The sequence below is a fragment of the Folsomia candida genome, unplaced genomic scaffold (genome assembly GCF_002217175.1).
Source record: "Folsomia candida strain VU population unplaced genomic scaffold, ASM221717v1 Fcan01_Sc020, whole genome shotgun sequence".
Classification (NCBI taxonomy): Eukaryota; Metazoa; Arthropoda; class Collembola; order Entomobryomorpha; family Isotomidae; genus Folsomia; species Folsomia candida.
Window position 1 is genome coordinate 1,037,112 of NW_019091212.1, and position 22,554 is coordinate 1,059,665.

Consider the following 22,554-nt stretch of genomic DNA (forward strand, 5'->3'; position numbering starts at 1 on the left):
ATTTTCATCTACTCTCTGCTCGACCTAAGCATGAAGCGGGTGGTGGTGCAGATGTGCAGGGGGCTGTGCGTGAAGGACACAACTAAGGGAAAAAAGTGGTTATAAAATTTACCATTTAATTGGTCTCGCGAACCGACCCATTTTTAGTAAATATGTATCCAAAATTGTATACCATCCTTCCCGTTTGACCCTTTTTTCGACCCGACTTTCTCCCAAGTTCGTGCCTCGTTCCTTCCCAGTCTCTCGTTTTGTTTGGTTTCATTTGATATTCACACTTTCTCCTACTCACTCACTCACTTTCTCTCTCGCTCTCTCTCTCTGCTATAAACAAAGACGTCTCGCATACTTTCACCAGCAAAGAGGATAATACATTCACGTTGAAAGCAACGCTTTCTCTCGCTCTCTACCCGACGACTCGCTGCTGCTCAGTCTCGTCTCGTCTCAAGTTACTCGGTTTAAAAAGGTGCTTCGCCATTCTTGTGGGGAGGATTTTTACCTTAGAATTTCCCAGTTTTTTAACGAAGGATACAACTACTTGGAGAAAATTATAAGAAGAAGGAGGAGAAGGATTAAGGTAAAAAAATGCTTTCACTATTTATTTTTAATTAAAAAGTAGGATGGCAACTTCTTAAAGGAAATTAGAAGAAAGTTTTACATTTAAAAAGTATAAAATCTGTACTTTTCCAAATTGGGTGTGGGCTGAGAAAGGTTAGAAAAACATGAAAGTCTGTAATCGGCTTGCATCCGCGTCTCAATAATTCACGTGTGATGTGGGATCATTGATGTCGTGTTTTGTCTCTAATCACGGTGATGACGAAAAAGAGAAAGTCTCCACTCGAGTGAAAGTACGGAATCCTTCCAATTTATGTGGGATGATGAATCTGAGAAATTACAACTTTAAGCAAATTGCATTCTAAGGAATCATTGAAAAAATTATTCCAACTTATGAATCGGATAACCTAGAATTTTTTTCTCGGTAATTTGATTCTCGTAGAAATTGTGTCGTTGACTAAATCAGGTTGGATCAAAGGTTCTAAATTAATCGAATTGTCAACCTTGCATTTGCATTTCATTCATCATAACTGCGCTGCGTTGCTTTCACGTCATTTTATGGGGGAGCGACACATGCCAAAAACAGAACTGCTTTCACTTCTACTCGATTAAAATTTATTTTTGCACTTTCACTTTTGTGGGATGAAAACGAAGTCTAAATATATTTTGGGCCGATTTTACTCTTCAAGTAAACTGAGAAAAACTTTGAACAGCTTTTTCCTGCAGAAAATTGATCCGATTTTGTGCCGAACAACTTTATGGAAATCAATTTGTGCAGAAAACTAGGCAGAATACTGCACATACCTTCTTGTAAAATAAAACAGATTTTCTACAGGATTATGTAAAAACAAATATGCAAAATTCAATATGCATCTCCACTGTTTTCGATTACTTCACAATTCGACACAGTACTTTCTACTCGGGTAAATAACCAAGAAATGGGTGAAAATCTGGTCTCTTTTTCTCCCCACTTTGACACGTGTGCCTTGGACTAACTGACCTAGCGGAATTCCTGTGTGGAAATGTGTCCCTCTAAAAATCCAGCATTATTTTGGTTGCATCAGGAAAAAACAATTTCCTCCTGTATCGATTGTATGTGGAGGGATGTCGTCGTTCCATTTTATTGCTTTTCTTCCTCCTTTGTCCAGTCCAGGATTCGCGTACTCTTTCTCTCTTTCTCGCAGACCATGCTGCTTTCACTGCGAGAGTCAGATCAATATCTCCCGAGAGGGAGAGAGAGATGAGCAGTCAGTAGCAGGCTGCTCCCCTCCTCTGCTCCTCTCTCTCTGCCTACTTTGCTTTCCTTTCTTTGGTGAAGTTAAGTACAAAAAGTACGCTAATGTGTTAGGTCGATATGCGAAAAATGGTGTGTATAACAAACCCCATTTTTTCACCTGCTTCTCCACAAAGTCGCAGAAATTAATGTAGATTTCTGTATCTCGAGTAGAAATCGGTGTTTAGAAATCGGCAGGAATCGAGAAAAGATGGATGGATACTGTATTTTTTACATAATCGTGCAGAAAATTTCGCTATGTTTGATTATGCAGAACGGTATGTGCATAGTATTCTCGATAAATCGCTCTGTATGAAATTTTTCGGGCCAAAATTGGGCCAAATTTCGGTAGGATTTACCGATCAAATTTTCACTTGGGATCTCCCCAAAAATTTGTGAACGTGCTTTCTCCGAGTTACTTTCTCCAAGGGCTAAAATTGCAAATTGTAGTCCACTTTCTGTCATGATGTATACACGATCTCGCGGAGAAGGACGTGTGGATACGCAAACAGGGTCCTTGCCACTTGGCAAAATATTGGAGAAAAGGCAACCTGCCAACCATATGGAAAGCGAGAGAACAAAAGGTTTATTGCCTTTTGAACCCATCTCGCTCAACCACTTTATTCCATTATACAGTCCTTCCTCACTCTAAATAATGCCCAACAAAGTACTTAATTTTTAACAATGTGTCTACGTAATTTTTCCACGGCATCAACTATCAATTTATGAAAATAATTAAGGTGAATATAATTACAATGCTAAAAATAGGATGAATTTACATATACACTCCGCACTGGTATAGATTTGGGAATAACTTTCTCCCGGATTGGTAATAGCTTTTTTCTGAGTGGTAAATTTTGATTACACCATAACAGTGTACTTCATTACTACACGGTAATGCGTGCTATTACCATATCTTTAAAGTCATATATGCACTCCGGTCGGTAATACTTCAATAACATCCTGCTAAAAGACTACTTTTCAAGTAAAACCTCCTCAAACGCCGAAAGAATTAACCATAATGAATAATTTCTCTCATGAAGTCCAAATTTTGCGGGACTAGCATTCGATTGGTGAAAGCAGGGGCGAATTTCTTGCTAGATTTTTAACAGTGTAAAGACACCAAAAGGACGACGGATGCTTGGCAGCCAAAAACTCACCCAATTTACTCTTCCGGTGAAACTGGCTCTACAGAGAAGAAACCATGTCCCACACCCACCCCGGTCGGTCCTAGGCCTAAAATGAAGCTCCTCCTAATCGTGCCGCCTATACCACTAAACCAGTCCTAAACTAAGTTACAGTCTGTGCAGGAAGGACGCATCCTTTTTTCAGTAGGTCATCCTCCTCTTACAGGGAAAGTCTCGTAAAATTTTAGTCCAGACCTAACAATCGAGGTCTTCCAGCGTATCTTGAGCAAATTATCGTTAATCGATCACAAATATATTTCGTTTAAGATTTACGAAAGACATGATCTCCTAATATGCATGTTTGGCAGAATTTGCAAAAAACCCACCTTTAAGTCCAAAAATTTTAAAACTTTCCAAACTTACTTCGCGTTTTCTCCTCTCCGGATGCAAATATCTCTGCCAAACTTGCGCATTGGTAGTTCATGTAATTTGCAAATTTAGCATTAATTAAATTTGGCATCGGCTGACACTTATTTGGTGAAAATCGGAGAGCATACGCTGAGAGACCTCCATTGTAACTTTGTACACGAGGGAGACAGCCCTTTCTCGTATGTCAAAGTGAAAGCAGTGTAAAATTTGGGCCAAAAATCATCCCATACTTTACGCAATCCCCCCGATTACTTTTCCTCGGTTAACTTTTCATGCTCTCTCCATTTTGCGGTGTGGTCGAATAATGCATACGCGTGGGGAAGGGTTTTTATACAAAATTGGATTTCTGACTTTTCCCCCTGACCGAGAAGCAGAAAGAGAGTTTAGCTTGGTTGAGGTTACTTTCTCGCAGTGGATGAGAAGGAGAGCAGCGTAGAAATTAGTCTGGTTGGATGGACGGATATGTAAGGCCGACTTCCCACTGAAACCTCTTCACCTTGACGTCACTCTTTTCCAAACTACGTCATCAACTGGATGACTTTTCACTCGAGATAGATTCACCTCCACGAAGGGTTTCAAGTGGTCCGTCCTAAAAAGCAGGGTTTCGCGGGGAAGTATCCACGCGCAAGAAATAGCGCGAAGAAAGTGGTTTCTTGCAGGTAAATATTTTGGCCTGGAAGAAATGCAAGGCGTTTCCCGCCGGCATTTAGGTGAAGGCGCCTTGCTGGAAACGATTTTGGTCTTGAATAACCCCGGAACGGTTTGTCTTAGCAGGTCAAAATTTTGAACAGACGAGCATTTTTGAAAGTAGGGAGTAGGTTTTTTGCACAACCCTTGATTAGGACACATTACTCGTCTGTTCAAAATCGTTTCCACCAGCGCGCCCTCCCCTGTGTACATTATACGGCGCGTGGCTTGTTTGCGCGTATTTCTAGCACTTTCTCCCAGTTCCTTGCACCTCGCATTCCAACCGGTTTTCTACTTCGCAGAGCAAGATGTGTTATAAGCACGCAAGAAACCAAACCTGTTTAAGGTTGGAACAAGTGCGGTTTAAAGTCAGTCTATTCTGTAGGAAATAACGGCAAGAATGTGGTTTCTTGCAGCTCGAATTTCTTGGTTGCTGTCTCAAATGTCGTAAACCCACAAGAAACGAAACACTGCCAAAAGGCTGGGACTAGATCCAACTCTGGGCTGAAAGTCGGAGAGAAAGTTCCCGTTTTTTCGGGAGACAACTTTCTCTCTCTCTCGTTTTTTACATCTTGAACTGAAATGGTAACTTTCAAGATAAATTAATCCGGCGCGCTTGCCAATAAAGTCGCACTTTCAGTACGACTGTCATTACCAAATTAAACTTGACCGTGTTAACGAGTCCTCGGAGTGTGGGGAGGGGAAACATGTGTAATTTTTACGACTTGCCTTCTCCGTCTCGAAGGAGGTGGATCCTCGTAAATTTGACATATCAACTTCGTCGAAATGTCGAATTTGAGACGATCTACTTTCTTTAATGACACTCTTAGGATTAGAAAACTGGTATTAAATTATTACTGACTAGAACACACATATGACTCTTGCCTACACTGGTAACAATGAGGCATTACCGTTCAGTAATGTCGTGGTAACAAAAAATTTACCAGGCAGAAACAAACTATTACCAATCCGGTAGGAAGTTATTACCAAATTAATACCACTACCGGATTTTTAACTGGGTATGAATATACGGTTTACTGCCAATTTTTATACTATTTTTCGCACATTTGGGACCATCGTGAAGAATGGGTCACATTCTTTTGCACAACCCTCACTCCCCGCCCAGTAGAAGTTGTAGTTTAGTTTAGCTACCCGATTTTTCTTTGCTTTCCCCAAATTCGATCCAGACATCGATGGGGAGTTTACTTTAATGGAATTGAATCCAATCTGCAATCAAACTGGGAGCTCTTTATGTCGTCTTCACGGTGAAAACGTGGCTCGATCTCGACCTCACGGGTGTGTGTAAAAGTCGAGTAAAAATTTGCAAAAATTTGGCTCAATTTTCTCCAGAAAAGCTGTATGTAAAGCGATTTTTATACAAAAATCTGGGAAATTATGCACATAACGTTCAGCGGAATTAAACATAGAAATTTTGGGCAGGATTATGTACAAAAACTAGTGCAAAAATCATCCAGCTTTTGTCGATTACTGAACAATTCGACACAGTGATTCCTACTCGAAAATGTATTTTTTCAGTAGATTTTGCACGTCTTACACTTCACCAGACTTGAAAAGCGGTCACATTCTGCCTGCACCGTCCCAGCCTGTTATGAAATCCAATCCAAGGGAAGGAGATTCTTGAAGGATGATTAGAATTACTAGGGCGACAGAGACGGACAGATGTGGGGAGGAATGTGGTGAAAAAGCACTTTCTCCCACTTTCACTCACTGGGTGGGGTGCCGGCCTTCGTGTTACGTAACGTGCACCTTAAACTTACCATTGGTCCCACCCAAATAAGTAATTCTGCAGAGAACGCAGTAGCTGAGAAATGTCGCACCTTCAATTCATCGGTTGACCATAAATTGGCAAATGAATTTGCAAAATTGGCAAATTTCTTCACATTTAAGGTTAAGACTTTATCATACGGATATATTTTCCCAAAGTCCTCGTTCCACTTCCCGTTCCACTTTTTCCCCGAATTTCGGCGGAGCCTCGAATTGGAATAAAATCCATTCCACTCGAAACTGATCTCTTTCTTCGTATGCAAATATGTGCATTTCCACCACGACCACCACCACGGGAGGATTATGAAGAGAGGATTGTATGCAAATCCAAATTCTGGTAAAATGTTCCTTGTGCGAATATAAATCTAGCCCATCTTTCTTGGTCGTCGTCTTGGTCTAAAATTAGGAATTATTATGATTACTCCAAATGGAACTGTCACTCAGTTCAGTGGCTCTCAAATTCTGCAACCCTTGACATATCTACTAGTAGGGTGGCATACATGAATTTTGCCAATTTTGATAAAAGTTGGTTGGACCATGTAATTCTATGTGAAATCCGGTTCAACTTTATTTTAGAGAAATGACAAGTACTTACCGAGGCAAATGGTGGGGAGTGTTTCGTTATTTGCGGATTTGCCACATGTCTTGCACTGGAGAGGAAGCAAGGCAGGAAATGCGAGGTGTAAGAAAGTGCAAAAAAGGGCACGAAACTGCAAGAAAGTACAAGAAATAGTTTCGCATGGCGTACTTTCTTGCGCCTTGCATTTCTTGCAGGTCAAAATATTTAGCTGCAAAAAAACACTTTCTTCCAGTTATTTCTTACAAATCGGTACTTCCACAGATCGTGGCAGAATTTTGTCCTTGGACTAAATGTTCTGGTCGTCAAATTGATGGACAAAATTCTGTCTGAAAGCTCGAAATCCGTGTTTTGTAGAAAGTTTCGAGAAAGCACCGATTTTTCCACTCCCCACTAAAATCTCTCTCATCCACATATGAACAGATAAAATATTTCGCCAGTCAGCACGTTGCCCAGATTCGATTGTTTCCGAATTTCAAAATCTGTCTCTCTCACTCACTTTCTCTTTCTCTGCAAATTTGACGGATTTCATTTCCCATTTTCCTCCCATGGGTTAGCTGATTAAACGAGATGTTTTCTTTTCTGGGGGAAATTCTGCTCAATAATTTCATGTCGTTCCGAATTTATTCATAGTCTCGTCTTCTTAACTCGGTGTGACGAGTGGAACGACGTGAGGGGGAGAGTTGTTACCTGGTTATAAATCTACACTCTTAGAAAACTGGTATTAAATCGTTACTGACTGGAGTACACATACTGTGAAAAATGTGATGAAGTCATATATACACTCCGAGTGGTAAACTTTCATCAACACAATGGTTTACTTCATTACTATACGGTGATGCCCGTTATTACCGTGAAGTCATATATGCACTCAGGTCGGTGAGGATTAAACACCATTTTGCTAAGAGTGTATCTGACTCTACCGGACTGGTAACAACGGACATTTCCATTTTGTAATGTTGTGGTAATGACAAATTTTACAGCTCAGAAACAAACTGTCTGGTAAGAAGTTATTACCAAACCAATACCAGTACGGAGTATGCATCTGACTCTACCAGATTTTTAACGGTGTATTTATTTATGAAACACGCTTGAAAATTTAAAAGTTGTTATTTTTTGGAAACTCTTTTTGATTGATTTTTTACTTGGCATAAAAGTTTATAAAATTTTGGACATAAAATTAAAATAAACGAAACCGCACCTATAAATTAGTTTCAAATAGATGTTAAACAATTGTGAACGTTTATCTGGAGGGAATCTGGAGTCTACATTTTTAAAGACTTGGCAACTCCCTGCTCTAAAACGGTCCGGATTTTAAAACAAATTCCCAGAGCTGAGAAATGATTAAAAATGTGCTGCTTTTGACGATTTTTGCGATGATTCATCTAGTGCTAGGTAGCACAATAATACATATTTTATTTGAAAAATCAAAACTGGAAAATTATCCAAAAGCGGTCATACATAATTATTGTGCAAAATATTCAGCCAATAATTTTTCAATAAGAGGAGAGAAGACATGCCAATTTAAAGAAATAATTTGAAGAAATAAGCTAAGAAAATATGGGAAATTGAACCACCTGATAAACAGGAAGTTCCACAGGGTACGAGGCTTGTGTACTCTCTTGGACTGTGCATACACCTCATCACTTTTGAGGGACAGATTTCTCCTGGGAATTTATATCCCTTTCATCATCACGCCACCATTATTTTTCTACTTTCTCAGAAAGTAGGAAATTTCCCGGATGCAGGGCAAGGTACACTCTAAATAATTCGGTGGCAAGTCTCGATTAAAAATTACGGTGTCGAGTCTCGAAGCATATTGCATTCTGACTAATCTTTTCTGTTTTTAAATTCTGCATAAAATTTCTATCTGTGTTATTCTGCAGAAGGCATAATTTTGCACTATTTTCAGCATATATCGCCCTGCATAAAGTTTTTATGCAGCAAATCGAACCAAATTTCTGCCTTAAATAGACAAACGCTTGATGGATATTGTGCTCTGCAATTTTTTTTTTACATAATTCCACATAAAATTTTTATGGGTTTTATTTTTATGCAGAACGGTATCTGCATAATTCTGCATAAATCTTTCTGTATAAAGATTTTTTTGCACATAATTGGACAAGATTTCTACAGGATACCCGTCTACATTCCTAGCCAGGAAATTGTTTAATACATTATTCAGCGTGTGGGTGGGTCTTTCTATCTTGGCGATGGAGAAAGACGAGGAAATGGCATCATTACCATCGTTACGACATGGCAAAGGAGGACGGAAACCTTTTTAAATCGACCCAAGACACCGTCTTTGATTTACTTCCTACTTTCTCCTCCTCTTTGATCAACGTCCGGTTTACTCTTTTTTTTCTCTGCCGTGATTGCTTTTGTCCGTACAAATCAACACATTATTTTGTCTCCAGGGGTTGTTCGACATCCTTGCGTGCGGCAATTAGGGTGTTTTTCTATTTGATTTTTTTTACAAAGCAGCCAATTTCCAATGAGTGTAATTTCTTTTGAAGAAGAAATAATCGTAATCGACCACCTTCCTTCATGCGGATGACTAAATGTTAGCGCATCCTTCCGATCTGTTGTAGGCGTGCTATTAAAAATATACTTTAGAAGTACAGAGTAAGCGAAAAGTTTCTCAGGTAAAAATTTTAACAGCTTTCCTGCATAAATTTTAACCAGTTTTCTGCATAAAAACTTAAGGCAGAGCGATTTATGCAGGAAACAATGCAGAATTATGCATGTACAGTTCTGCATAGAAAAAACATAAGCAGAATACAATATGCATCTAGGTTTTGTAGATTATTGCAAAATTTCACAGAGTGATTTATACTCGGGTTAAGACCGACTAACGAACTCTCTTTCTTTAAAAATTACATATTTACCAGTACTCGAAGACCGAATCTAAAAATGGTAACGCGTCATAAAGTTCGAGGCAAATTGATCACGCTTTCACCACTTAACAAATTTTTGTGAGAGATATAAAACTTATCTCGCCAAATTGGATATTAATCAAATTTAGAAAGTCCTTGATCTTTTGAGCCTTTTGTTTTCTTTGGGGAAAATTTTACTCAAAGTTTTTGCATAGTTTGTACGTATATTTTATTTGTTTGATTGATTTTACATGGTTCAATTCCATTATTGGTAGCACTAGTAGAAAAAAGTTGTTTGTGATAAAAATCATATTTAACCAACCTCAAGTAAAACCAGGGCTTTCCGCTTTTGGCGTAATTTCCGGTAAAAACAAGCCCGATAATCCACAAGTTAACGAGTGGGCGGGATGTATTTACGTAAAATCTGTATAGAATATTTACCAAAAATTCACCAAAATATTTGCGTAATATGTACAAAAAACACAAATATAAGAAGTTTCAAAAAATCTGTATTTTAAAAAAGTTTTCTATATTTTTGAAGTAATAGGGGAAATATTTATGTGGTTGAAAATCTAGAAATATGTGTCAATATGTAAAATATTTCGAAATTTTTGTGATCTCTGCAAGTTAGGGAGCCCACGCATAAAGTTTGACCCTGGGTTATCGCCATCAAATGAAAAAGTTAACAATAAATACATATCCGCCCTCTGGTCATAATAAATTCCAAGTGAAATCATATCTTGAAAACCGAGATAATTTTATTCCTCTAAACTCTAATCCTCCTGGTGACAAATAATAATGTGTTTGAAAACTTTCGACAAACTTGTGCACCATGAAAATCACTTTTGCCAAAGTTAACTCGGTAATCAAGTTATGATTAGGGAAAGTCGAAACACTTATTCGATGCACTCTTTTACGCTCACTTTCCTCCATCCCGAGTGTGAATTTAATCTCAAAATATTCCAAAATGCGTCACGTTCTTCAAAGCAAAGCAAAACTTTCGCCGAATGCAAATTCAATTTTAGTCGAGAACCCAGTGCTTCGCTTCTTGTCAGGTTGCCACATTTCTTGCATTACACTGCAAACAGCGCAAGAATTGTGGGGTGCAAAAAAGTGCAACAAATATGCCCAAACTGCAAGAAATATGCGTCATCTAGTCAGGCGGCGTATGAACTAATAATTTCTTGCGCTGTCACATTTCTTGCAAGTCAAAATATTTAACTCCAAGAAACCACTTTCAAGGGCTATTTCTTGCAACCGAGACTGACTGTAAATTCCACTTTTTCCCACCGTATTAAGTGTTCCGTTCCGTGCAGGTTTGCTACATTTCTTGCATTGCAAAGCTAGAATCGCACGAAATGCAAGGTGCAAGAAACTGGGGGAAAGTGTAAGAAATATTCCAAAACTGCAAAAAACGTGCCCCACCATGAGTTTCTTGCGCCCTCAATTTCTGTTTAGTCAAAATATTTACCTGCAAGAAACCACTTTCTTGCCATTATTTCTTGCAAGTGGTTTCCTACACGCCAAACACTGCAAGAATCTGACAAATTTCGGGCCCAAAAAAGAGTCAAAGAAAGAGATTGCTTTAACTAAATTGTGAAAAGGAAGGAATAAACGATTTTGTTATTCCTTCCAGTGTTTTGTGCTTTCATTTTTCTTGCTTCACGGAGAAAGTTGTTGAGCTAGGCGGAGAAAGGCTAATGCAATTAGTGCCGCCTCGTTTTCTCGAGTGCGTGCATTGCTCAATTCTAATCAGGGATTTGATTCGTTGACATTTTTCTCTAATTCCTATTTTTCTATGGAACAGTTAATTAAGCTGTGCACCCCCTGGGATGAAGTTAAACTTGGTCTTTTTATATATATTTGCAACGACTTTCTCCAACTTTATGTGACATTCGCTGGTATCGTTCGACACGTAGGAAAGTCAGAATAAGAAAATTTCTCTGTAAAAATTTCAATTTCGTTGGAAAAAATTTGAATTTCTCTATAAAAAATTAACTAATCACACTAAATTCCTGGTAGTTACTACAACCCGAGTTGATCTGAGATTCTCGGACTGAGAATGGAGGTCTCCCACCGTATTATCACTGACTTTTAGCAAAATTAGTGTCGCTAGATAACAAATGAAATTAGTATGAAATTTGCGAAAGACATCTTCAAATTGGCACGTTTGGCAGAGCGATTTGCATCCAAAGAGGAGAAGGTGTTTAGTAAATTTAGAAAATGTAAGATTTGTCAACTCTACAGCGCATTTTCTCCTCTTCGGATGCAAATATCACTGCCAAACGTGCCCATTGGGAAATCGTGTCTTCACAAATTTCAATTTAATTTGTGATCGAGCCACACTAATTTGCTCAAAATGTGTAAGCGGAGACTTAGATTGTTAGACAAATTTCGTACCCATTTTTGACGCATTCCAAACCTATTTTCTAAAAATGTATGAAAAATTTGATCGTTTAGTTTTCCTCATTGGTGGAGCTATGTAGGTGAAGCGTTAGTGAGTGAGTCGAGTACAGAGTAAATATTTACTACCCTTGTTTGCACGCCTAAAGCAAGTGAGTGAAAGTTAAGCCGGGTCTTTGTCAGACTTTCTCTCTCTCCGAAAGTTCCCATCGTATGAGAAACAACATCCGGTCGTTGAGATTTTCACAATATCTAAAACTTTGCCAGGTGTGGAGAGCGGATTCATATTTGGGGCAAATTTGGGTCAAATGTGGGTTAAAACTCGAACCTGGATTCGAATTACGTTCGACATGGCACGAATTTCGCTTAGGTTCGATCTAATGAAGACGACTGTGATAATTTACTGCTTCCCACGCTTAAAGAAATTTTATTACTAAATTATTACCGACGGGTAGTGATAATACCCAACCGCTATGGAAATAATCTACCAGTAGCTCAATCACACTGTGAATAATTTTGTGATACGATTGTTACCCGCGGAAGTAGTATGCAATTCTACCGCGTGGTAACACTATAGTGGAAAGTTGTCTTTTGAGTGTAAAGAATTGCCTCCAGTGTCGGTAATATTTTTCTTACCACTGACATTTTGGGCTGAGCAGGATTTAGTCTACCTATGTGTGTATATGTATGTGTTATCTTTCGACGATAAATTGTTACCAAAGCGGTCATAGAGTCGCGTATATACCGGAATTCATAGAATGGAAGACATTTATGCATGCCCTTAAATATATAGCGAATATTGTCATAAATTAATTAATTCCGTGCCCAAAATACCAGGATTTTTTTTCGCCACCCAAGATTTAATTTCTGGGATGAAATCGTCCCACTTTCCGTCCACCTGGTTGGATTTATGTGCATTGAAGGACTATCGCTTTTAGGCAGAAGTACCTCTCAATTTCGTGCCTCGTGTACGTATGGGGCGAGTTAAGTGGTGAGTGGGCCGTGGAGTGGGGAGGACTTTCTCCCTGCGCACTTCTCCCCAAAACTGTTCCCGTTTTTACAAGAGAGCTTCACTTTTCGTGCTTAAGTGCTAATTCCAAACGAGTGGGAGAAAGAAGGCCACATTTGGAGCGTGTACCGTAGCAGAGTTTCATCTGTCCCAGGACATGATCTTCCCAGGAGAGGGGGAGAAAGCAGTGTTTCGTTTTTTTGGAAATTTTCAACATTTCTTGCACTGCAATGCAAGAAATGCAAGAAGTGAGAGGTGCAAAAGAAACATGAGCCATCTGGCCACTCGCCGCGGCAGGAAGTAGTTTCTTAAACGCCTTGAATTTCTTGCAGGTCCAAATATTTAGCCGTATGAAACCACTTTCTCGCCCTTATTTTTTGCAATTGCACCCAAAGCATTGGGAGAAAGTGGGTGGGTTTACCTAAATGGAGGAAATCGGTGGTTGGCCATTGATACGAGTGGATCATTCAATACGTGACCAAGAGTAAAACTACATTTTTCTTCCCATTTCCGACTACCTATTTTGAACGGTGGTAAAAAAAACGGGAAAAGTAAATAAATTCCCCCCTTTTCCAACCTACTTAATTTGGCTGTGGTAAAAAAGTAGGAGAAAAATTCACTGTTAAGATTGTTAAGATGTTTACCAAATGTGATTAAAGATAATTTTTAATTGTCTGTGGATTTTGCTTAATATAAAAATATAAGCGCAAAGAAATCCCGGCATTCTAACTGCCCGTCCCCTCTTTGATGATGGTATAAAATCTTTAATTCCTCGCACTTGTCAGATCTCGTAAAAGATGAAAGGAAGGGAGCCAAGAAATAAAACTATATTTTACCTCAGAAAATAAAATGGGGAAAGTCGGGACACCTGCAGAATCACTATCGCGTCGACGTCGAGGTGAAAGCAAGTAATTTTCTACGCCGACCCACGAATCAAATAGAATTGATTGATTACACGGATCCATCATTTAGCAGGAAAAGAACAGCGTAATTTTTACATTTTTTTCGGGGGGTTTAAATATAATAAAATTTCCGTGTTTTTATTTTCAAATGTGTTTATACTAAATTATGGTGTTATTAATTTGGAGAGTAATTTAACAAAAAAACATGGAAATTTTGTAACTTGCAAAATTGAATTTTTTACGATTTCTGTAATTTTTTCCATAACAAGGCAACACTTTAAAAAATAAATATTCACAAATTGCGAAGATTTCTAATATAAACCAGAAAATACCATTAAATGACGGAATAATTTCTTAATTAAACAAGGGTTTGGAAAAATTGCAATATTATCTGCATTAAAGTTATTTTTGCACATTTTTCTGCACTTTTTCCGGTTTTTGGTTTGGCGTTATTAACAACATTTTTGTGCATTAATTTTCTGCAGATGTTTTTAAAATATTGTTCACAATACAAGTTTGATAATTTTATTACACAATTTAGGAAATCCTTTATAACAGCGAAATTATTCACAAATGTGTCATGCCATTAATAGATTTTCCATCAAAATCCGAAAGAAACCCAGCCCATTTGATTACTTCATTAATCCAAAGGTTGCTTTCTAGCGAGTGAAAGCGGTCGTGATATCGTGACCGATTAAATCATTTTCCTCTCTCATGACATCCCCAATCTACACCCGACACGTGGGGCCACTCCATCAAGAATGTGCTTGTCACGTTTTCTCCTCTCAAAATGGACTATGCTCTCCCATCTTGAACAAATTAGTGTCAATCGATCACAAATTTTTATTAATATGAAATTTTGCAAACGATACGATCTCCTAATGTGAAGGTTTCGTAGAGATATTTGCATCCGAAAAGGAGAAAACACACCTTCGACACACACAAGTCGACAAATTTTACACTTTCCAAATTTACTGAGCGTTTTCTCCTCTTCGGATGCAAATATCTCTGCCAAACGTGTTCATTGGGAGATCGTGTCTTTTGCAAAATTCGCACTTGTGATAAAGCGACACTAATTTGCTCAAAATCGGAGAACATACGCTGGGATACGTTCATTATAACTTCCAGGCGACATTTTTCCCGTTCAGCCCCCCAAATCCGGGCAAAACTTTCCCTCAGATTCGCCAGTCGTAGTCGGAAATGGCCACCGATTAATTATTGTCTTTCATTACTTTCTCTAATTTCTAGATTTGACCACGTATTTCTGTTTAATTTGCAGATTTGTGTCCTGCTTGGTGGGAGGAGGTCGTGAAGGAATGTGATGTGGTTCTGCCCAGAAGAACGTGCACTCATGCTGCCCACCGCGTCGCTCAGAAGACTCTACTTTGTCATCCTCATCCTCGTCTTGCAGGCCGTCATCCTTCCCCAATATGCCTTGTGAGTCGGCTTTCTTTCTTTTTTCAATAATTTCTCCCTAATGTCACGCCTGGAGTAAAAATTTTAACTACTTTCCTGCAAAAATCTGGCATATTTTCTCTACGGAAATGTTATGCAGAGCGATTTCTGTAGCAAATTGCACATACAGTTTGGCAGAATTTTTAAAAAAACTAAAAATTTTGGGTAGAATTATGTAACAAAAAGAATTATCCACATGAATCCAACTTTTGTCGATTACTGCAAAATTTGACATTATTCGGGACATACTTCTTTATTTGAAAAATACGGTTAAGTTCTGCTCCCGTATTTTTTAAGTATTTACCAATTTTGAGACATGTGATTTTTTTCAGTGGGGCGGACACGGCGAAGGACAATCCACGCCAGAGAGAGAAGCTGATTCTCGACCACATTTTGAGTGGGACGTACGACAACAAGATTCGACCTTCCGGTGCCAACGGGACAGGTAGGTGTCCATCAGTCACTAAAAGTTGCATAAAAACACAAAAATATATAAATTCATGACAAAAAATTATTTAAAATGGTTTTATACAGGATTATTTATGTTTAGTTTAATAACTAAATCAGGCAAAAATACACGCGATTTATTAAGACAAAAAATATTAGGTTTAAAAGCAAACCAGGCGAGGTCAGGTATTCGAATTGGTATTATTTTCCAATTCGGGACCCTTCATAATCAAATGTCGTTCCTCTACTAAAAATTTTCTCACTAGTTCATCGCTCAACTAAATTACAACAGAATTTCTAAAAATATAATAAAATTTCTCCAAGTTAATCACCACCAGCACCGCGAACACCACTACAAGCACCATTTTGCGCCAGTGTCAAGTTATTACACTCTAAATAAAGCAGTTAATTATAAAATAACTCATTTTCCCCCGAGTAGAAATCACTACGTAGAGTTCTGCAATAATCTGTATAAGCACAATGTATACTGAACATACTTTTTTGATATAATACTGACAAAAATTTCTATACGTTTTATGCATAATTTTATGTAGAACGCGATGTGCATAATTCTGTTCATAATTCTCCGAAATCAATTTGCCTTAAGTTTTGCTGCACAGAATCGTGCCAAATTACTGCAGAAAAGCGGTTCACATTTTTACTCGGGGTAAAAATTCATTATTGGATTTTGTAACGATCTACATTTTTCATAAATGTTACTACTTTGCCACAAAATTCCAACACCCGACTAATTCGTGATGCATCATTTTCCCCAGATTATTTAGAGTTTAGACTTATTTCCAACTTTCTCATCAATCAACTGCACTCAAAAAAAGGAGCCACCCAATCCACAACTTTTTGTTGTTGTTTCTCTCTTTTTTATACTCGGATGAAGGCAAAGTTCCCGCTGGTTTTGAAAAGTCGCTGCGTAAAAAAAGTTGGAGCCTACTTTCTCCACGGATATTTTATTCTCTCGAGATTCCAAAGTTGCCACCAAATGTGTGCATAGTTTCAGTACTACGGGCACGCTTAGCACTTTATGCGAGGGGGTCGTGCATAAAGAGTATTTAGAAATAAATCATTTCTGGCCATGCTGATGATTCTGCCCAAAATAACTGCATCGAATTCTGCAGTAATCGACAAAGGCTCGATACATATGCATAATTTTTTTGTTTACACAATTTTGCACAAATTTTATATGGGATTTATACTGCAGACCGGTATGTGCATATTTCTGAGTAGAGTTTCTTGCATAAATAGCTCTGCATAACGTTTTTCTGTAGAAAATCGGGATAAATTTAAGCAGAAAATTTCTACAGGAAAGCTGTTTTTTTTTTTTACATAATCCTGCAAAAAATCTGTTTTATTCTGCAGAATTGTAACGTGCATAATTCTGCAAAGTTTCCTGCATTAGTTTCTTTTCGTAAATATTTTCTAAAAAATTGAGTTGCATACATATCTGCACAAAATCGGGCCAAATTTCTGCACGAAAACCGTTCAGATTTTCAGACGGGTGTCTGTCGATGAGCAGATTCTCGTCCACACATGAAAGGTTTCAGTTTCTCATTGAGTCCCACTTTCACCACACACACGAAATCCGTCTCGTCTATTTGAAGGCCTCCTTTTGATGAGGTTTTCTCTTGACGCGATAAACTCAAAGGTTTTGATGTGCCTACTTTTTGTACACTTTGTCTATTTCGGCAGTGTTTATTCCGTCCAATAAATCCTATACGTACATTTCTTAAGAAAACTACATATTGAATGCGGAATTAGTTAGGAAAACTTACAAACAAAATGGGTCTAAAAATATATTTGTTTCCGTGGTTTGCACCAATTTTACCATTTTTCGAAATAATTCGTTCCATTCAATCCCATTTATAGAGAAAGTTTCACTCAATCAATGTTCCGCGAAGGAATCAAAATAAGTAAATATTTTGAAAAAGATAAAATTTCCAGAAGGAAATCCCGAATTTCTGAAAACTTATGAATATTTTAGGTTCGAAATATTGGCTGGTTTACGCTCTAAACCAGAATGAATCTGGAAATGTTCCCGTTTACAGCGATCATAAATAAATATGAGGAAAGCACTCTTCTCCTGACAGGCGGGGAATATAGGACCTGTCGCCCTAATCACACTTTCGTCACGATCTCCGCGTCCCAAACGAAACAGTCTCCTCTCTCACCAGAAAGTGTGACATTTTAACAATACAAGTCGTAAATGAGAGAGATCATTGTTCCCAATAAAATACAAAACTTGCTTAAAACGAAACTAGATTAGGGGAGAAAATCAGGTTTTGTACGAGGGGCCATTCATAAATTGTGTAACGCGAGAGGTGGAGATCTAACTCTATAATGAAATTGCGGTTTTTCCGTTATTAGAGAGGTTGCGCAGGAGTATTTTTTTCTGACTGTGATTATAATTGTGACTGTAAATATATAACAGGTAATCCATCTACAGTCAAAATTGCTACCACAATCACAAAAATTTTCTCCAGCTCAACTTCTCTATTAAAAAATACATAATTTATGAACAACCCCCAAATATAAAACAACCTTGACATTTCGAAAATGTAGAGGCACACCATTTAAAATTTGAATGAATTTACACAACCAAGGGCTGCACAGGAAGGATGACGTCTTTCTCTTTTGCAGGGAAAGTATTCCATACCAAATTTCAAAACGTACAAAATCCATCACATCCCTACTGCCCGTCTCATCGACCCTGTTACATAAATAATTCCGCTGTCATCACCATCACAACTGCGATATGAACTTGCTCATCCATCCATCCGTCCCATGAATATTTACAAATTTACGTGCATAGCCTCCTCCGACAGAGAACCTTCGTCCCGACGGAGGTGCTTACATATTTGGTGAAATGGGAAACGAAACCTAATGAAGAGAAAGGCAGGGCAGGCACCAAATTGAATCTCTCTCTCTCTCTCTCCGTAATAACGAAATGGAAGCTGGAGCCCGTTATGTAACGTGCACTGTCAAAAATCTGGTAGAGTTTCCGTACTGGTATTGATTTGGTGGTAATTTCCTACCGGATTGGTAGTAGTTAGTTTCTGGGTGGTAAATTTTTCAGTAATAAAACATTACTAAATGATGATGCTCGTTATTACGGTGATAATAGTGTACTCCGGCCAGTAATAATTTAATACCAGATTTTTTAAGGGTGTATTTATCCATCTTGTGTAACTTTCTCTCTCCGTCCGCCCTTCACACACAGGGAGAAATTTCATGCGTCATTCGCACAAATAATTTTCTAGGCACATCTCGCCTTTCAAAATATGTAATTCGTTCATATCTCGTGTGTCTAATAATGGATTTTAGTGTAAAAACAACTGGGTCAACAATTACACATTTTACTGCATTCTGACACGCGATAGGAGCCCAAAATAGTCGTGATGAGATTTGAGGAAAGCAAATAAACAGAGAGATTACTTTCACTAAGCGAGGAATTCTTAGCGGCGGCACGTATGTGTGAAGCTGGCACTAAATATTAGTTCAGGTGGGTCCATTAGAGAGAGATTTCGTATATCCAGTGTTTCGTTGTGCAAGGCCAAAAGTAGTTTTGGACTGGAGGCTGTCTAAAAGTAGACAAAACTGGGAGAAATAATTTTGGACGTCCAAAATATCCAAAAGCGTCATTGTCGAAAAGCGTCCCAAAATGTCCAAAAGCGCCTCGAACTGTGTATAATGTCCAAAAGAGTCCCAAGCTGCCCAAAAACATACAACATTGCAAAACGGGGCAAAATGCTACGAGTTCTTCATTAACGACCTTCGCAAATCTATGTACGTACAGATAATCACAATCTCCCATTAATTTTGTACATTTTGATTTTATAATACCAGGAAATCTGGAAAAACTTTTGTTTTAACATAGTTCTTTACGTAAGAAATTTTCAAAACCAGGCCGTATTGCGCAACAAAATATTCAAAACATGTCAACAAATTATTCAACGATTGAGTAATGAAGAACTTGCCACATTTTGCACCATTTTCTATTTTGAAACACTTTTCAAATTCACATTCAAAATTCAGCGTATCCGAAACTCAACCAGTTTTAGACAATGGTTAAAACCACACCGAAACCCTGCACAATTTAATGACTACGAGTCGAGATTTATGGTGGAAGAAGAGTGAGAGTAGTAATTAATCACATTTTTTCCCTCATCCCGAGCAAAAAAATGAGTGGAGAAAGTAAAGTAAGCCAGGAAATTATGAGCATGTCCTCATAATCTGGACGAGGTAGCAATAGCTGTCGGCGTCATGGCGGGAAGTAATGAATCATTTCGTCGAGAAGGAAAATATGTCACGCTGTTTTTTCTAGAAAAAAATCAGATTGTGCAATTTGCCTGGATCCGGAGATTGAGAAAGTATATATAAATGAGCTGACTTTCTCCTCCGGGTAAAATACAGACGAGTCGCGTTCACTAGTTCACTTACTTCATTATTTTTAAGGGTTTGTAATTTGGGGACAAAATCACAATCCTTCTCCAATTTGGTACGAATTGTAATTTTGGTAACATTGATTTACCAATTACCAACAACTTGGTGGTAACCAAGATACCGTTATTCCTCGAATTTAATGTCATGCTTATTACCGGATTATTTGCAATATTCTACTTCAGTTCATATATTTTTGGGATAAAATCCTTACCTAGTTTTGCTGCTAAATTTATAAATTGTAATTTCAGTAGCTCCACCAAGTGTTCTATTAAAATCTTAGATTTGGTAAAGACTGTTTTACTAATAAATTCCTTATTACGAATCAGATAAAATTGGTCACGGCAAATTCAATACAGTTGGCACTCTTAGAAAAATGGTATCATTACTCTCCAGAGTACGTGTACATATGACTCTACCGTTAATAGAGTTGTGTCAATGAAAAATTTACCACTCATAAACAAGATATTTATTACCAACCCGGTAGGAAATTACGACCAAATCAATACCATCCTGGCACATATGTGACCTCACCGAATTTTACTATTCAAATTCTAATTTTGGTAATACTGCTTCACCACCAAGCTCAACTCTCTTGTTATCAATCAGTTAGATAAAACTGGACATAAAATATGCACTAAATACAGGAATTTTAGTTTTGTAGCTTCAAGGTACCCCGATAGGGTCAAGTGAAATTATAATTTTGGTAATACTCCTTTACCAATAAACTCTGGTTACCAAAATTGGTCACAAAACATATTATTCAATACGGCTAGCATACCGTTTATTACCAAGTTAGCATGCCCCACTACGAAGTTGGCTCGTCTGTCTGGAAAGTGGAAAGTAGGCGGGGGTTTGGTCTCTCGAAGAGAAATCAATTTGTGGAGGATGTGAAAATAATAATGATGGAGGGAAAGTGTAGAAGAGAAAGTCGATCCGCTACACACACTCGATCCTCTTTACAAGGAGATTTATCACTCTCTAAAAACACGACAGCCCTTCGAAAACACTGCAAAGTGGAGACATGATGCAGTGCAGGCGGAGAAAATAGGGGGGAGAAAACTGCACCTTGGCGAACAGGGTGTGCAATAAGGACACTTATCTTTTGGTCCAAAATAATTTCAGGGTTTTACGTAATCAAGTTCTTTTATCATAAAATCAGTCAACTGTCTTCTTTTAGCTTAATTCTGGTTGAATAATAAATCTCAAGAAATGGTTTATTTCATTACATTTTTGATGAAACTTTCTAAGTAGAAAGTACTGCGTGGAATTGTGCAGTAATAGACAAAATTTTGATGCGCATTGTATTTTTCTTATTTTTTTTACATAATCCTTTACAAAATGAGTATTGGTTTCATTCTCAAGAACTTATAATTCTGCAAAGCTTCTTGCACAAATCGCTCTGCATAAAATCTTTCTGGAGAAAATAAGGCACAAAAGCTCGACAAATAATGTATTTTGCATAATTTATTTTACATAATCCCGCCGAAAATCCTATGCATTTCATCTGCATGTGCATAATTTTGCGCATAATTTTCCCCACAAATCGCTCTGCATAACGTTTCTATGTACAAAATATGGCCAGCTTTCTACAAGAAAACCATTCAAATTTTTAGCCAGATGAAAAAAAAACTCAGTAGTGAAATACTATTCCCAATCCGACGATCAAAATGCACCCTTAATATGAAAGGGATGGATTAAATTTCATGTCTATGTACCAAGCCTCGCTCCAATTACGATGACTGACTTCACAAGAGAAATAAATTGAGGTTCCATGGTGGATTTCTATACTGTGCAATTAACTGGAATCAAAGCAGGCTGTGTGCCATAAGATGTGGCGCAAAGGGGGCAAAATCACGAGGAGAAAGTGAGCAGCGACATCCTTCACGCACAGAATGGCAAACTTTCCCCTCGTCACGACCACCGAGGTGAAAACATGAGAGCAACAACAGCTTCGAAAATTTGTGGTCGGTTTCTCCATGTGTAAAGCAAACTTTGGGCGACGAGACCGATTAGATGACAATGTGTATTTGGTGAAAGTCGTGGTGGTGAAAGTGGTGCTGGTGGTTTTAACTACAGAAAAAAAGCTTAACTATTTAAAACGAGTTTGTTGTCATGGTAACTAAAAAAACGTCGGTGTAAAAACAATATAAGCAAAAATAAGTGGTCAAAATTCCAAAATAAGTACTTTTAAAGTACAAATATGGCTACAAAAATTACCATTGAATCATACGTTGACGCCGACCAATTGCCTTCGGCGGCCAATTTTGTCGCTTTTTCGGCGTCGACCTCTGCACTAAATAACCAAAATTAATTATCCGCCTACCCAAGACAACGGAACAATGTTAATTTTAATTTAACGTAACCAAGACAACGGAATAATATTAATATGCAAATTATTTAAACTTAAACGACGCTCTAAAGATTGTCCAGGTTACGAAGAAATAATATTTTTACCTTGTCGAATTTTATTATGCCGTAGGCCCCACGATCGTTAGTGTCAACTTGTATGTGAGAAGCATAGCGACAATTGATGACGTTAAAATGGTAAGTGGGTGAGGCACCCAGTACCAAAAATGG

The 22,554-nt window shown here is 38.0% G+C and overlaps 1 protein-coding gene across 2 annotated transcripts in view; it reads left to right on the top strand.

The window, feature by feature from the left end:
* Positions 1 to 279: 279 nt before the first annotated feature.
* LOC110858273 (glutamate-gated chloride channel) overlaps positions 280 to 22,554 on the top strand; it is a 42,270-nt gene continuing 19,995 nt past the window's right edge. Inside the window, exons 1-4 of one of the 2 annotated variants that reach the window (XM_022106977.2) lie at positions 280 to 574; positions 14,900 to 15,057; positions 15,408 to 15,520; positions 22,457 to 22,521. In XM_022106977.2, coding sequence (XP_021962669.1) covers positions 14,942 to 15,057; positions 15,408 to 15,520; positions 22,457 to 22,521 — 294 coding nt within the window. In that variant the 5' untranslated portion in view covers positions 280 to 574; positions 14,900 to 14,941. The remainder of the gene's footprint in view (positions 575 to 14,899; positions 15,058 to 15,407; positions 15,521 to 22,456; positions 22,522 to 22,554) is intronic. The other variant, XM_035858442.1, reaches the window with a different exon arrangement.